Source organism: Acanthisitta chloris, unplaced genomic scaffold, assembly GCF_000695815.1.
Source record: "Acanthisitta chloris isolate BGI_N310 unplaced genomic scaffold, ASM69581v1 scaffold25017, whole genome shotgun sequence".
Taxonomy (NCBI): domain Eukaryota; kingdom Metazoa; phylum Chordata; class Aves; order Passeriformes; family Acanthisittidae; genus Acanthisitta; species Acanthisitta chloris.
In genome coordinates this window covers 22962-39693 of record NW_008684629.1, presented here as the reverse complement: position 1 = coordinate 39693, position 16732 = coordinate 22962, and the positions used below count along the sequence as shown (strand labels likewise).

At 36.2% G+C, this 16732-nt stretch overlaps 1 protein-coding gene across 1 annotated transcript in view; it reads left to right on the top strand.

The window, feature by feature from the left end:
* Positions 1 to 16732, top strand: part of EXOC2 (exocyst complex component 2) — a gene marked incomplete at its 3' end in the record, with an annotated part of 69869 nt that overhangs the window by 33524 nt on the left and 19613 nt on the right. Inside the window, exons 7-11 of the mRNA XM_009079422.1 lie at positions 231 to 376; positions 488 to 569; positions 1069 to 1171; positions 4132 to 4250; positions 15241 to 15366. Of these exons, the coding sequence (XP_009077670.1) occupies positions 231 to 376; positions 488 to 569; positions 1069 to 1171; positions 4132 to 4250; positions 15241 to 15366 (576 nt within the window). The remainder of the gene's footprint in view (positions 1 to 230; positions 377 to 487; positions 570 to 1068; positions 1172 to 4131; positions 4251 to 15240; positions 15367 to 16732) is intronic.

Below are 16732 nucleotides of genomic sequence, written 5' to 3'. Positions count from 1 at the left end.
GATTGTTTTTAATTGCACAGGGGTCTTACCACATTAAAATGCTAAGTGGTTCACTTTGAACTAGTATTTCAGCAGTTGTAAAATGTTAACACAGTTGAACAAAAAAATATGAAAATCAGCAATAATTACTCATTTGCTTTAAAAAAGCTTGAATAACTCATTAAAATGAGGCAAATCTGTGTGTCATTTCAACTGATTACTTTTTCTTATTGTCATCGTTTTTGAAATAGGAGCCAGTAACACAGCAGATACCTTATTTCAAGAAGTACTGGGTCGCAAGGACAAAGCTGATTCAACAAGAAACGCACTTAATGTTCTTCAACGTTTTAAATTTCTTTTCAACCTTCCCCTAAATATTGAAAGAAATATCCAGAAGGTATAATGCTTTAAAGATTATTTTTTTGTTTGCTGAAATTAGTCTGTTACTTTTTTCCTGACAAGTATAAATGCTTGCTTTTGTTGATGTTTGATTGTTGTTGTTTTTAAGGGTGATTATGATGTCGTTATTAATGACTACGAAAAAGCCAAGTCCCTCTTTGGAAAGACAGAAGTTCAAGTATTCAAAAAATGTAAGATATAGGTTCTGTTATTTAATACCTTTTTTTTTATTTCACTTAAAGTAGTGGACTTTAGTGGGCTAAAGAGCTTTATGTGAGTTTGATATGAATTTTAATCCATACAAATTAGAGATTTATAGGATCCAATTACTCTAAGCAATATTTCTGGCAAGTTTTCTGAGTGAGGTATGTACTACAAAACATGAAATCGCAGCCAATTTTATTTGTTTATTCAGTCTTAGTATTGCTGGACATAAAAAAGGTTCCCCAAAGTCACATTTCAGTTATTGTATCTCTCACTGGCATATTGTTGTAAAGACTTGGTTGTCTAACTTTCTGTTTTTGTAGAACTGTCATGTACAAAATTTTCAGATGTGGCTTGTTACAAAATGTTACATTCATTTCCACATTATTTCCAAAAGTGTCTGATATCCCAGGAAAATAACGTAATTTTCAGTTCATAACACTGCTGAAGGCATGCATTGGATTTATTTCCACTCCATATTCCTAGATTATGCTGAAGTTGAAACCAGAATTGAAGCTTTGCGAGAACTTTTGTTGGATAAGCTGCTTGAAACTCCATCAACATTGCATGATCAGAAACGTTATATAAGGTAATCACTTAACTTGTGCAATCAGACATATGGTTGTTAGGAGTGAATTTAATGTTTCCTAAGTAGGGTAGTGACTAGTTCTGTGATGGTTTAAATAATGATTTTAAAGCTGTAGAGTATTTAGAGATTTTTATGATTATATAAATAAAGGTAATGGAGTGGTACTCAATTGTATTGCATGACTAAAAAACAGTTCTTGAATGAGAACGATTTAATGAAGCATAATTGAGATCTAAATTTAATTTTTTAAAATCTTTAAAGCATGTTTAGATACTGGTGCATTCTCTAAACCATCATATTGCAGCCTGTGTTTGAAATGATCCCTCACAGTTTGCATACCTCAAAGTAGATTCCTTACTAACTTGTCTTACACTTACATAACACCAAGCTTGGCTTGGTGTTGAAATGGAGTCATCCCAAATTAGAGAACAGGGAGGTTTTAATCCAGGCTGTCATTTGAATTTTGTGTTGGCTCTTTGCTGCTCAGTCTAAATAATGTAGTTCCTTTATATTTCATTAACATGATCTAGTTCCCCAGTTTTCATTAACATTGCTAGATTTTCTGTTGTTCACAGAGCTGATATCGAGGTCTGTTGTAAGGATACTGATACAAGTTGGTCGGAACTTCTTCTGGGGAGACTTTAACCTTATGGCCCTTGGTGCCAAACTTTAGATGCTCTGGAACATTTGATGGCTTTATTTAGAAAGCTTTCGAGGTTTGGATGCTACTAGGGCTCCTAGTGTGTCTTGGCAATCTCAGGGCTTTTTTCAGTTATCTTAAAAGAAGTGGACCAAACATGCTCTGTGGGAAGTATTCGTGAAATTGTGACACTTGTGCAAGGTTTTGTGTGTGTATCAGGCCCAGTCGCACAGGACGAAGTGCAGTATTGGTAACTTAGGTCCCTGTATGTTATGTGCGTTTATGAATACAATGACCAGTGTTATATAAATATTTCATATTTATTGGAATTGTGTTTTGAGAGGAATAATTAAGCATTTTATGTTGCTGAAGAAGACACTGCTGTTTCCCTTCTCTGTCAGTCTTGAAAACTTTTAAGAGCGGCTGCTTTGTGTAAGGCAGGTCTTATGACATTTCCTAAGGATTCTTTGAAAGAATCAGAGTTATACATGTGCTTGATTCTGGTTGGGTTTTGTTTGGGGTTTTTTTTTGTTTGTTTCTTGGTTGGCGTTTTTGGGGTTTGTTTTGGTTTTTAGGGTTTTTTTCTAGCCCCATGAAGTACTGAATCTTTAAAAATATCCCAGTCTGTGTTAAAGCAGACTGTGTTAATGTAGCTACAAAATGTATTCCATGTGTAGAACAGTAGAATAAAGGAGAGCATGGAGTGAACAAATGTGGAATAATTTAGTTCTAATGAATTAACAGAGTCTCAGCCTACGAAGTGACTAAATTATTTTCACTACTCGAGATATGCTAATGTGGTTATGCTAGTGTAAATATTCTGGAGTCAAGGTGTGAAGTGAGTTTTCTTCAGAGCACTTCAGCTAAAAAGAAATTAACAAAATCCTAATTGTAAAGTTGTTTGCATAAACCCTGCTATTTTTATGAGGCTTTTTTTCTTCCTTGAAATGTTTGGTTTGTGTGTCTCCGAAGTCTGAGGCTGAGCAAGACCTGAAATACTGTGGTTTTCCCCCTCAGATATTCAGTGTTTATAATTAGGCTTCAATTCATATTTTCCTCTCATTGTATTATGGTATTTACATTGTTAATTATTTTATACTGTTCAGAAACAGTTTACTATAGCACTTAACAGCCAAGTAGGTGTATTTCTTTCAAGACCAGTGGCAATTTCTGTTTTATTTTGTGCCTAAGAAAAGACTAAAGTCCCCCTTAACACTGAGGAAAGACTTGAGCTCATAATTTATAAATGTCACTCTGTCAAAATGGTTAGTTGTGTAATTTTCTTATCCATCCAACCAGTCCTACTTTGACAGTTTATTTTTCGTTCAAGCACTGCAGACAGTTGTCAAAGAAGACATAATTTTGCAACACAGTCCTAATTAGCATTAGGTGTTATTGTAGTAATACAGCTTTTGTGGGAGAGCTAAATATTCCCTGCATTGCTTAGAGTAATGTATCAGTATACTTCACCTTAAGCATCTTGAATTTTTTTAATCTGTCCCGAGTCTCATTAATGCAGTATGTAATAGAGTGCCTTAAATATAGAGCAGCTACCACTTTTTTTGAAAATACTCTTCTGAAAGTATTGTTATTGGAGAGTCTTCAATGTCATTTGTTAGACTACATTCCTTCTGTGTTCTCTTCAAAATCACAACAGCTGGCTCCTAATACTCTTTTCCCTAAAGACAGATGGTGTTTTGCTTCTGCAAATTACAAGTCCAAATCCTTTTTGTTACCTCTTTCCCCTCCAGACCATGTGTGCACAAAAATACCCAGACCAAAACAAACAAACACACAAAAAACCCCAACCAGGAGCTTTGTTTACATTTGTTTGTGCATGCATGTGCTAAAATTAACTAGCTGCCAGAAATTAATTCCTTCTGTAATTACTTGTTAAGATTACATGATGATACAATCAGGGCATATACAGTAGGAAATAAAATACCATATTTTATGTGCTTGAGATGTCACCACTGGTTCCAAGTGAAATATGAAGCACTAAACTGCAACCTTGCAGATAAAGAGCTTGGTTTCCCACAGACTTCACTAGAGGCATAACTGAAAATGCATATTGTTATGGCATTAAATATAGATTTATTTTTTTTTTATTTCTACAAGTGGTTTTGGTGGAATTTTGCCTCACTAAATGAGGGCGAGAGAATGGAAAGCTCGTGTTTGCAGTGGATATTAGTGTATCTTAACACCTATTCTTGAAGTTTTAAAATTATGTTAAGGTATTTCTCAATACATCTGTGGTCTGTTTTAACGAGACCTTCATTGTGTCAAGTCAGAGGAGTGATTTTTGGTCTGGGTTTTACAGATATCTTTCTGATCTTCACGCGCCTGGGGACCCTGCTTGGCAGTGCATTGGTGCTCAACATCAGTGGATTCTGCAACTCATGCACAACTGTAAGGAGAGCTATGTTAAAGAACAAAAAGGCAAGGATACATTTTTATTTTACATACATTTCTATATATTTGACATGTAGGAATTTGGCATCGCCTTTTATTTGACAGGTTTTAGTGTACAGATGATATTTGGGGTTTTTCCCATCAATTCTGATAGCTTTTTACAAAGTCAGATACTGACTTGTATTTTTTCTTTATTCTATTATAAAAACAAAACAGCGGTTGGAGTTTTCTTTTTGTTTAACTTACCACTTTTAAGCTCTTTACATGCGAAAAGCATTAAATTTCAGTCATTTATCTGAGGTTTACTGTCTTCTCAAAATAATTCCATGAGGTCACATGAAGTTTGGATTGTTCTCTCAATCTGCCAGTTAGATTTCTTTGTCACAAGGTATGCTGTTACTGTATGGATACAAAGGATGTTGGGGTGCAGTGGAGTAATGCTTAATTTGTTGATATGTAGTAAATCATATTATGGTGTTTTCTCATTCTGAGTTTGTGTGCAGTTTCAAAATGCAGGTTACACTGTTCGGAGCAGATGTGTGAGCTGGATAAATGGACAATGTTATACTAAGACCAATATGAATACTTAGTTGTATCCTCTCTTTGCCAATGTTGCTCCTCAAAGAAATGCATAGATGTTGCTTTCAGGTGTGGCAGCAACTTAGCTACCAATTAACATGGTCTATCACATTAGCATAGATGCAAAAGAGAATAGGTGAAAGGTCATTAGCCTAACATTTCTAGTGGTAAAGTCTGAAAACTGGATTCTCAAATTAGAAAATGACAAATAGTGCCTTGTTTCTCAAGAAGTCTTACAGAGTTTGCTGCTAGTTCTGAAATGAGGAGGCACAGTGGAATCTGGCCTCCCTTGGCTTATAGGTAACTTCCATGTTTAGAGTTAGTGTGTGCATATCCCAAACCAAATAAGATGTTTTGTTCTGAGAATCTACAGAAGTTTTACTGAGTTGGAGCTGCTTGCAGAAATGTGCTGTAAAATTGCTACGGTAGGCTTAAACTCTGTTGCAGAAGTTATGACATTAGGTATAGAGTTCACAGGGTGCATCGCATAAGACAGCCATGTCAGTAAGTTCTAGCTTAAACGTGAGCACAGACCGTCTTTGTTCCACTACCCTGTGTGAACTGCTGGTAGACCAGCTGGAATGCCAGATTGAGTTCTTGGCCTCTTGGTCAAAATTCAGAACGTTTCCAAAACCTCCCCGTCTTATCCTTGTCCAAACCCTGAGACACCACCACCAGCTTCACAACAAACAGTTATCAGGAGCAAAACTCAACTCATAAAACCAGCCATGGTTAATAATTCTAAGCTTTCTCTTTCTCCTTTTGCTTGCAAAATGCATGGCCATCTCTCAACTTCATATCAAGAAAAATAGGGACATGAAGGTACTAAGTGCTCGAGACTTTGTTTGTCTTGAAAAATACCAACTTGTTCGGTATTTTACTTGCAACCATTCTGCTTACCTCAACCTTAATATCAAAGGGGCTGTTATGTTAGCCGCTTTGTTTGGCTCACAGAAGAGGGAATTTAAATAAGTTGAATGCCCAGTAAATGCCTGTATTAATATTTTGTGCATGTATGAAAGAAATACTAATATGTTATCACTTGTATTGAAGAGCTCATCGAATTTCAGTTATTTTCTTTCAGCCTTCTATGTGGTCCTTATTGATGTGGTTTTTTTGTACAGATTTTAAAAAACTCAAGAATTGATGCTAGTTGATTGAATTTCTCACTTAGTATCTAGTAGGACAAAGGAAAGTTGCTAAGCATGATTATTCCTTCCCATAGATCTTTAATTTTAGCATATACCAGATGGGAGATGGAGAAAAAAGAAGTCAGAAGAATTGGTTTTAACTGCCAAGTAGAACAATGCTGATTGTGATCAGACACATGGAATGTATTTTAATCTACTTTAATAGATGTATGGTTTTCACGCAGGGAAAGTGTGGGGCTTTACTCATGGCTATCAAATTGGTTATGCTAGACTTTGAAGAACCTAATCAACTTAAACAAGTTTGAAATGTTATTTATATGTTCATAAATTCACAGAGAAGAAAAAAGAAAAGTACTAATTAAATTTCAAATATTTAAGTTCTCCACTTGAAACATGCTTCCTAAAACATTTTTTTTTTGTATATCAAGCCTTTGGATGAAATAGTGAGCCATAAGACTGATAATTTAAAGGGCATTAAATTTTTTCTAGGTTTCCCTTTTCAACAGGGATAATAGACATTGTTTCTTGAAGATGGCAGACTTTGTATTCCATATGCTGGAATAAGCAGACAGTGAGCATAGTTCTACCTTGAGCATACCAAGTCTTTCTGGCTAGTCTTAGCGTAGTTCTTCTGCCAAGTGAATCTGTGGGTTCACACTGAGTCAAAACTTGTCAGCATAGTAAACTTAAACCTCAGTAGGAGATTGTATCTATTTTTGAATTTCTGCGCATTTTTTCAACTTTCAACTGAGTTTGTGCCAAAGCATTTCGCCGATACTTTATTAGTTTTCACAGCAGAACTGTGCTCTGAGTCATTACGCAAGAATTTTACTACTTGAAATGGATTTGGAATTAGACAAAAGTCTCTGTTTTTCTTACCTGGATACATCATTGTTTTGGTTTTTTTTAAACCATTAGATATTCTGGACCAGATTTTTGTAGCTGATTGGCAAACAGTAAATATTTTCAAAGAATTTATTTGCTGCCCATGATGCCTTCGGGAAGGGAAGGTTACCATTGTAATGATTTGCTAAACAAACTAAGAAACAATACTAAGTGAATTCTAAGGACAACTTACTTCAAATTTAGTCAGTAATATAACAGGCCAACAGTGTATTTTTACGTGGGACAAAAATTGTTCCAGTTGTCTCCACCCAGCTAGAAGGATGACCATTTAGTCATTGCAATTGAAATAATTTAATTTTTTTATATAGAAATAGCATGTTCTCCTATCTTCTGTAACAGATTTAGAGACTTATGTCATTGGGACAAATAGTAATGGCAGTGAGGACAAATACTCAATGTTCACAAGAAGCAAATCTGAATTTCTACATCCTCTCCAGGATCTTCATCTGATGATTGCCCTCTTGTTAATAGCTGCACTTTCAACTGTCTCCTAAGCATAGTTGAAGACTGGAGTGAGCTAATTAAGATGCTGAGATGGTTGAAAGTGCTATCAGAGATTTGTATATTAGAGATGTATTTAAATACATGTTTGTTTTGGATTTATATCTGGTTTTGATCTAAGTGTGAATCCTTCAGTCTCAGTAGTACTATCACATGGAAAGTTAAAAACACTTCAGACCCCTGTGCTTGCATATTACTAGAGGGTAACTCCATTTTGTAGAAACATCAGCACTTGAAATGATGTCTTAGAACTGCAAAGTATCGTAGTATTATAACATAGAACAGTCTCTGATGCAACCTGAAAAAAGAAACCGTGGCAAGTTCACAAGGCTGTAACGATCTTGGAGTTCTCTCCTGGAATTTATTTCAGAGGTTAGCAGGAGTCCAGTGTGTTTCAAATAGTCTGTTTTCCATTAATCTTAACTTGTGTTAATATTTTTCCCAAGGACTGAAAGGGTATATCAGGCGGTGCTAAGCTTTGTCAAATAATTTGGCAGTGTGACTTGAAATCCTGACAAATACCAACAGCAAATTGTTCAATTGGATGTTTCCTTTGATTTTAATAGACAATTAGTAATCATAATAGATGGAGTAATCTGATCATTAGTTAATTGGTTGCATTTATTTCAGTGGTTACAAGTAGGATGGGGAATTCTCTCATGTCCTGTGTATGAAGTACTTTATAGCAGTGTTTTGGAGTGTATTATTTCCCTTGAGGAATAACTCTGTATGTCTATGAACATACTATTTCTCCTCAGTCTAAACAATCCTGTTGGTTTGCTGATTAGTCTTGCGTTGTGTAGATACATAGATTACAATGAGTAATTCTGCACTTCTTTAAAATTTAGCTGTGTTTCCAACACCTGTGGAGGTGTTGCTTTGTTTCATTGTGTGCTAAGATACAGCTGTTGTTACTCGCCTATCTTTGCCTTTAGCCTATCTATTTCTTGCCCCTTATAGCCACAGCAGACCTTCCTCGTTTATGAGGTTAAAAAAAAAAGCAGGCAGGTGATGTTCATAGTATGAAAAACTGTTTGCATCAAAGACCACATGTTTTAAGGAGTGAGTGAAAATGCAGATATGACAGCAGATCAAAATTTCTCTTGCTCTGAAGTATAAATAGCCAGGACAGAGACCAAACACCATAGCCAAAGTCATAGTGAAAGCATGAGGCAGTATAGGGGGTGCCCAAATCATAGACCTCCCATGCTCCTGTGCTTATATTAAGCCATTTTCCTGCTTCTCTGATGGTTAGATTTTTCCATTAAAGATGTAGCTGTAGACATGGGACCTGTGTGCAACTGACTGGGTTGCACATAGGTCATCACTGCTGATTCAGGAATGCTTGTAAATATATGGATTTCTTACATTAAATAGAAAACTTTAAAAGTTATCTGCCTTACTAATGGAATAGGGAGTTGTGCTTTGATTGTGTTCGAAAATTTTTTTATGATTACAAAGTTATTTCCTGAAGCATCGATGAATTCCTTTGAGTCTGGTCACATCTCACTGTTGTTTTCCACTGGAAGGACCTGAAGTAGTAATGCCAATTTGCTGCTGTTAATTAGTATGTAAGATATGTTAGAGAGAAGGAGTTGCATGAGAGAGAAAGAAAGACTGGAAAAAGAGCATTTTTTCAAACTCTTAACATGGAAGAGCACTCTGAAAAGAGAAGAAGATCTTCCTCAAAATAGCTTTTATTAAATAGCTAGCAAAAGATATTTGAATAATAAACTGAATTGTGCTGCTATTTTATGCCTTGTATTGGCTAAAGTCTGAATTGCTTCTTCTGAACTTTGAACTTACGATTTGTAGAAGTCTAGGGACTTTAAAACATGGTACCTGGATAGTAAATGGTTTCCTTCAATTAAGATTTTACATATTTGTAATTTTTAACTTTACTTGGCAATTCCCCTATTATTAGGACATAATTGTAGTTTTTCACTATGGTTTATGCTTCCCAGACTTGTTGGAGTACAGGAAACATGGAGAATATAATGACGTAAAATTACACGAAAATAAATGTAAATAAATGAGGTTTAGTTTAAAATTTGCCTGGGGCACTGGGCAGATAGCCAAAGTGAGTTAAGCAAGGGGATTCTTAATGTGAGTATCAGGGATAGAAGCTATGGAGGTTAAGACTGTTTTCTGTGTGGCCAGTGGTTATTTGCTTAGACTTTAATAGTGGTTTAGTAGGGTTCATGTTCCTTTGAGCTAAAAGGGATAGGGACTCCAGTTGTCATCAAACTGACTGAAAACGCCTTCATTTCTTAACAGGTTGTTGTGAACTTAATATTAAGTCGCACTTTTACAAATTTGTATTAAAACCAGTTTTACCAGCACCTGTGACAGTGATTCTTTGAGCAGCCTAAATCACTGCTCTGCAGCACAGGTCTTGCTGAGATATCATGTCATGTTTTTGCAAATAAGCTGCTGTGAATAACCTTTAGGACCTAATACTGTAAATGAAAACATTGACAGTTGTAGTGTGATCTTTCTGCTGCCCTTAGGGTTGCAAAATATATAATACACAACCTAACATGGAGACAGTTCTTGAAACAGGAGCATGTGAGTTCAGTCACTGTGGTTTTCATTGTAGTTCTTATTGCTGGAAAAAAGTATAATTTTGGCAGCACTAGGTATGATGCACAGCCCTCCAGATATTGTAAAAAAACTATGCAGGGTTTTTCTGTGCCAGAGTAACAGCAGCTGCACTTAGTGTGAAGGAGAGAAATGGGTGCTTAGACCATGTTGCTCTTTCTTCTGTGCCATACGGAGATTCTATTCACCTTGCCATGAATGATCCATCTTTGTTAGATCAGACAGGCCGGCAAGGCTTGTGTCAAAAGGGCCTTTTCAATTTGTTATCCTAGCAGCTGGTTCTCTTCCATTGCCTTTGCTTACTGTACATCTGGAAGAAGAATTCTTGCAGCTGGGAGCCATTTCATGTCTAAACCACATCCCCTGTCCATAGCAGAAATACCCTTTTGACAGCAGATGTCAAGCAAACCCATAATGGGTTATTAATTAAAAAGAAAAAGAAAAAAAAAAGAGAGAATAAAAATTGGTCAGTACAAAATTTGATAGTGGATTTGTTTTCTACTTTTACCACCTGTATTTGTAACTTTGCTGTTATTTAGACATTTTAGCACACTCTGGCATGTTCTGAAGTGCATTCCTATTTTATATAATACTTTAGATAATATGAAACTATTATAAAGACTGTCAATATTGTAAATAAAAACCAACACAGTTTAAAATCACAGTTGAAAAGATTAGTACTACTGAAGATAAAGCAAAAACTCTTCTGTGGCCATATTTTTTACCTTTGCATCTGCTTTAGTCTTTTCAGTCCTTATTCGGGCAGATAAGTTAATGTGGGTTGTTTTCAAAGGTGCTGATGAACTTAGTGTCGACTGGAGCTAGTGCTGGTAAAAATGACATAATTTTTATTTATGTGCTGAACTTGAAGTATTTGGCTCTTGCTTCAGTATTTTTTGGCCTGAAGGACTGACAGTAAGGCTTATCCTTAGGCTGCAAAATGCTTAGAACACTACTAGAACAAATAGGCCCAATTGCCCTTTTTGTGGTATATTGAAAAATAGTTTCATTAAAAATATATTTAGTATAATGAAGACTAGCCTGGATTTATAAAAGCATTCAAATTTAAATGTATTCCAACATTTTTCCATAAAGTGTGTAAATTTCAATCTTCTGCACACATTTCTTTTCTAGACAAACAACCCATTTTCTTCTTGATCTCTTAGAAATGTCAGATCCCTAATAAATATAAGGCTAGAAAGAAAGGCTACTCAAGAAAAAGAATAAAATGCAGTCATTCATCTGTTGAGCAGGTTAATTTTTCAGTAATTTCTCCTGCTTGCCTAATTTCTTGCCTAGACAAATTGAAATTCTCAATGCGGTATCCTTGAAAGGAATCTTATCCTGGTTGTGTCGGTGCGGGCTCCAGGCACTGTGTGTTTGGTCAACAAGCAACAGTGGGTGGTCAGGCTGTAGCACAGGACAAGGGCCCGCTGTGCACAGGAAAAAATGTTCAAAGGTGTTTAAGGCTGGTAAGGAAGTCTGCTGCCCTTCAGAGAGTCCGGAGGCTATAGATCAGCCTTAGCTCACTATTGTAGCCTGTGAGAAAATTCACTGTAAGATACATAATGGATGAGAAAATACAGTGACTGTATTCACCTGGTTGCACATCTGTAGGGTCTTTTTTTTTTTTCCCCCAATTAATCTTACTAATTACACGTGCTGTATATGAGCAAGTCTGTGTAATGGCTGATGTTTGACTTACCATGGAAAATCTCACTGAAAAATTATTTAGCCTAAGGTTGGTCACTTGTTAACAAGTTTTGTTGTCACTGCAAAAAGTACTGATCACCAGCAGCTCTTGTAAAAAGCATTACTGAATGTCATGTAATTGATGCACCAGGCTGGCAAAATTGCAGTGACTGAGGCTGAGCTATAGAAGTGAGGCAAGAGATGTGTGACTCCCATGACAGAACTCTCTGCCTGCCAGACTCCAAGGAGGGAAAAAAGCATCACTCCGCAAACTTGTGGAGCAATGGATATTGCAGAACAATTTTTACACTCAGTTTGATAATAGTTTAGCAAAATGAAAAGAAAGCAGCTTTTATAAGTTTAAATCATGGCTGATTTGCATATCATGGAAAAATCTACTTGTGGCAAATTTGACATCGTCTTTTTAGTGGAGGCTGTGAGGTGCTGCATGCCAAGAGCATGCAGGTAACATTCCAAAACATCAGGTCAAGGTTTGTACAGGAGCCATAGGTACTACAGGAACAGAAGTACTCCAGTACTGATAAACCTGCAATTGGGGTCAGCACAGGTGGTTTTTGATTTACAGAATGTGAAAGCACCAATTAGATAAATATATCAAAAAGAATTGTGCTTTTTTTGTGCTCTTTAGATCCTTATTTTGGTGAGATCGTACCAAACAGAACAGGAGAGGTGTGAACAAAATCGCTGAAATGTTTCACACAGCATCTGAATGGGTTTTTTTTTAATCTACTTACCTTCAAAATCCCTGTGCAGAAAAAGTTGAAACCCAGTAAAATCCTTTTTTTAAAATAAGAAAATTAAAGCAATGTTAAGATCCTTAAGACTTGGTATTTGAGCTTCTCATGGTTGTATGGTTGTAAATGTAATAAGGCGTTAATTATACTTCTTGTTTGTCATGACTGTTTGTTAGAAGAAGAGAGTGTGGTGCATTTGTTTTTCCTGTGTTTCCTTGGTTAAATATACACTTGGCACTGGAGTCACTGACAGATACACTCCATGTAGATGCTGTATTTTGTAAAAAACTACTTTTGTAACTTCAAAGATGCAGTATATTTTTAAAAAGTAAAGATCTACCAGGAATATATTGTTCCTGCTGTTTATACAACTTCTTAAAATATGTTAGCCCAGTCAAAAGTTAATTTCCTGAAACTTCAGGTTGCTGCTGTTCTATATTCAGGATCAAGGAATGTAGAAATAGTACACAAATAATGAATGGGCAGTAAATTATTATTTGGTTAATTTATTTAGGTTTGTAAATATTATTGTCTACAGTCCATACTACTATTAATTCACTGTATTACATTATGCTGCTAAGTTTAAGCTGCTGGCTCCAGAGAGGGAACAAGTTGGGATAGAAGAAAAATTGTTTCTAAGTTAACTCTTACGTTTTTTCACAAGATTTATGTGTTAGTATGCAGTCTTCAAGCGCTATCTTCTGGTAGCGTGAAAGCAAGATCAGCTTTGCTAATGTAGTCCAGATGTTTATTAGTCCTGAGGGTATATGCGCTGTTGTAGTTCCCTGCTGCTGTGTTATACTTGCTTGTAATGCTAGACAACCAATTAAGAAATTAGTTCATGTTAAACTTTCTTTTCCTGGTATGCTTGAAAACTGATGATGTGGTTTTTCTGGTGGAACAAGAGGGTATTCTTTACATGTTTTCTGTTACTGGTGAATATATAAACCATTTGGGCTGCGTGGGGTTAGTGTATCAGCAGCAATACAGAATTTTCAGGTTTTCAGCTACCTCAAGCAAATGGTTTTAATTGAACTAATTCACATTAGATGTTTTAGTAAGTGTGTCTGTTTTTCTTAATTCTGAGTTTAAATTGGCACTGTCATTTTTAGAGACCATCTGTTTACAAGAAATTCCTCATATTAACAAGGTGTTTGAAAGGTGAGAACTTAAATTCTAGGCAGAGGGATCAAAGAGGGAATTTTTTGTGTGCATCACGGCTTTTTCTAATTGTAGTTTTTGTGAAAAATAACATTACTGCACTCTTACTGGGCTGGGTTTGGGTTTTTTAATGTATGTTTTGAATAGCAATGCCTGTGACAATTCTGATTTGGCCTTCTTGGCATACTTTTTTTCTTTTTCAAATAAATGCGGATATTTTGAATCTCAGTCAAATGTTCTTGGAAGCCCAGGAATTATGTGGCACTTAAAATTTCTCAGGGTCTTCTATACAATATTCTTTTCATTCTGTATAGGATTTCTGTAAGGTAGTGAATATGCTGGGGTTTTAATCTGGAGAAGAATCAATTTGTTTCGGTTTTACTTGATGCTGTAAGGTTGCTGAACTATTTTCATGGAAGTTAAGATATGCCTTACAAGACATAGATGTTTAAATCATAAAAGCTGATGACTTTGCACTGATCTCTTGCTAAATGGGTAGTTGCATGTCCACAATTAACTATTTGCACATATGTACTGAAAAAAACTTCTGAAAGCTTTAGTTTTTGTTTTCTCATTATTTTGTATTTTCAGTTCATTTGGAAGGAAAAGTCTTTCCACAAATCCATGTTCAAACTCAGTGTGGATCTTGTCTGTGGTGGCAGTGAATAATACATTTAAATCACTGCAGCAGATTCTTATATTGCTGAAAACTCTTCAGCTTTAAAGGTGGCATAAAGACGAGTTGTTTTTAATAAGTGGTGTAGAAGTTAAACAATGAACAGAATCATAGCACAGGCTAAACATAGTATGAATGGATTCACCAAGTCAGTTAATACAGTGTGTCTGTCACAATTGTGAACAATGTAGCAAATTGCATCTATTTACTTAGGTGTCTTACAGTACAAACAGTCATAAGATGAGTGGGGGAATTGACAGCTTAGTAATGACAATGCCACAGTGAAAAGGCCACAGGAAATTCCTTTTAAAAGCCGTTAAAGAAATACAGGAGGAAGAACTTGTTTCAAAATGAACTAAAACCCAATAGTGTCACCTATTGGAAGTTTGTGATAAGTTTCATGATACTTAATATTGCTCTTTTAAGTCTCAGCCGTTGAAGTAAAATGACTAGGTATATCTTTTCTGCCATGCTGGTCTGATACCAGCATAAATTTAAAATAAACATGCTTTGAATCAGTGAATTCTTCCTATCTGAACTCTGTAGAGGTCAAAGAGCTGAGTAATAGTTGAACACTCTGCCCTTAACTGCTTCAGCTGGACACATAAGAAACTTCTGCTGGTGAAAAGTGTATTTAGGTCATACATCAGGAAAAAATGTGTGGGCTGTGTCACTAATTGCATATATACATATTTTTCTGTGGCTTTCAAGCAACTAATTGTAGGGCATTATTTATAAACAGAGAAACATACAGACTGAAGTCTGGTATTTTCCACATGGTACTTGTGGTTTTGGCTTTGTTGCAAAAGTCAATAGTGGTGTTATTGAAAAGCATTGATATAGATGAACAAACAATGTAAATAAGCCAAGATTAAGAATGTTATTATTAGATCACTTTTGTATCACTAAATTAAATTAGAATTCCGCCTGCAGTTTCATGTCAACCGGTGCGCAAAATCATTCTAACTTTTCGGGTTTTCTCCTCCTCTCCCTAGGCAATCCACTGCTTCACAGCCCCATGTTAGACCTGGACAGTGATGTGCGTCCATCACCGATTGGCCATCTCAGTCAAACTGCTTCATTGAAAAGGGGCAGCAGCTTTCAGTCGGGCCGTGATGATGGTAGGTATCTGTTTCATTCGCAAAAATAAAGCTGCAGCCCCCAGTGTCCAGTGTGTGGTGTAGTAGAAAAACCCAGACACAAACCCACACTCTGTGTTTGCTTTGGTTTGTTGCTAAATGCGATTCTTTCTTCTCATACATTCTGATGCTTACTAAAGGGGTCCTCTGTGTTTTTTTGCAAGCAAAGAGCAGTTCAATAGTTGAAATTTGCTTATTAAAATGTAGTCAAAGTAATGAGTCTTTTTCTACAAAACCAGAATTTTTTTTTGAATGTGTATCCACCTACTGTCTACCACCTTTTGCTGTTGTTATACATTTTGTGTGTGTTTGCTAAGATGGTTCTTGCATTTGCGCTGTGGCTTCACATATATGGTTCATGTTCTCCAATTCTGTAAACCCAGAAAGGGAAACAAAGTGACTAAGCTTGAGCAGTCTGTCCACAACCAGCTGAGCCCTTGTGTGTCGTAAGTGTCCTCAACACTCTTGTCCAAACAGCTTCATCTCAGGAGTCTTTGGATGGTGACATCACAAGAGACAGAAAACATGTTTTTCACAGGATAGGTCATTTCATACCAAAGTACTTTTTTACATAAAGCAAGTTTTTATGAAGAAATTTCTGGCTTTGGTCTGCTTTCATATTACTCTCCTCCCAGTTTTATGGACTTCCTGAAAAGACATCTGTAAGTATGGTTTGCATTGACCCACCTCTCAAGCCTGTCAAGGTCCCTCTGGATGGTATCCCTTCCCTCCAGCATGTCAACTGTTCCACACAGCTTGGTGTCGTCAGCAAACTTGCTGAGGGTGCACTCAATCCCACTGTAATAGAGTTTTTCTGCTACTGGGTCTAGACCAGTTCTTTGACAGTCATAAAACAAGCTGGCAAAAGTATCTTATCTGAGTTCACACTATGAGCTTTTCTAGTTGAGCTTTGAAGTTTTGATGCCTCCTATCGTTATCACTATCAGCAGAGTTGCACTTGAGTTAAGTCAGAGCCTCTTTCCGGGCTTCCATTGTGGTTTTATTTACAAATGCTAATCCAGCCTCCCTAAATTTTTTGGACCTGAGAAAAAACATTTTGGCTAGTGCAGATGTTTATTTCTCCACTAAAGAAATGGACAAGAATTTGACCCACTCCTCCACAAATGGATGCTGCTGAAGGCATACTGTACTTCAAGGAGATCAAGACTGTCTACAAACACAGTAAAATAGGCTCTAGTAAAGCCTACTAGTTATATAATGTCCTTTTAGGCAGCTGTTAGGTGAATTTCTGTTCTGCGTAGGCAATACTCTCTAGCAAAGTAGATACAAAAAGTGCTATTTCATGCAACGTTTTCCTGCATTTCAACAGCATTATGTAGGATAATGT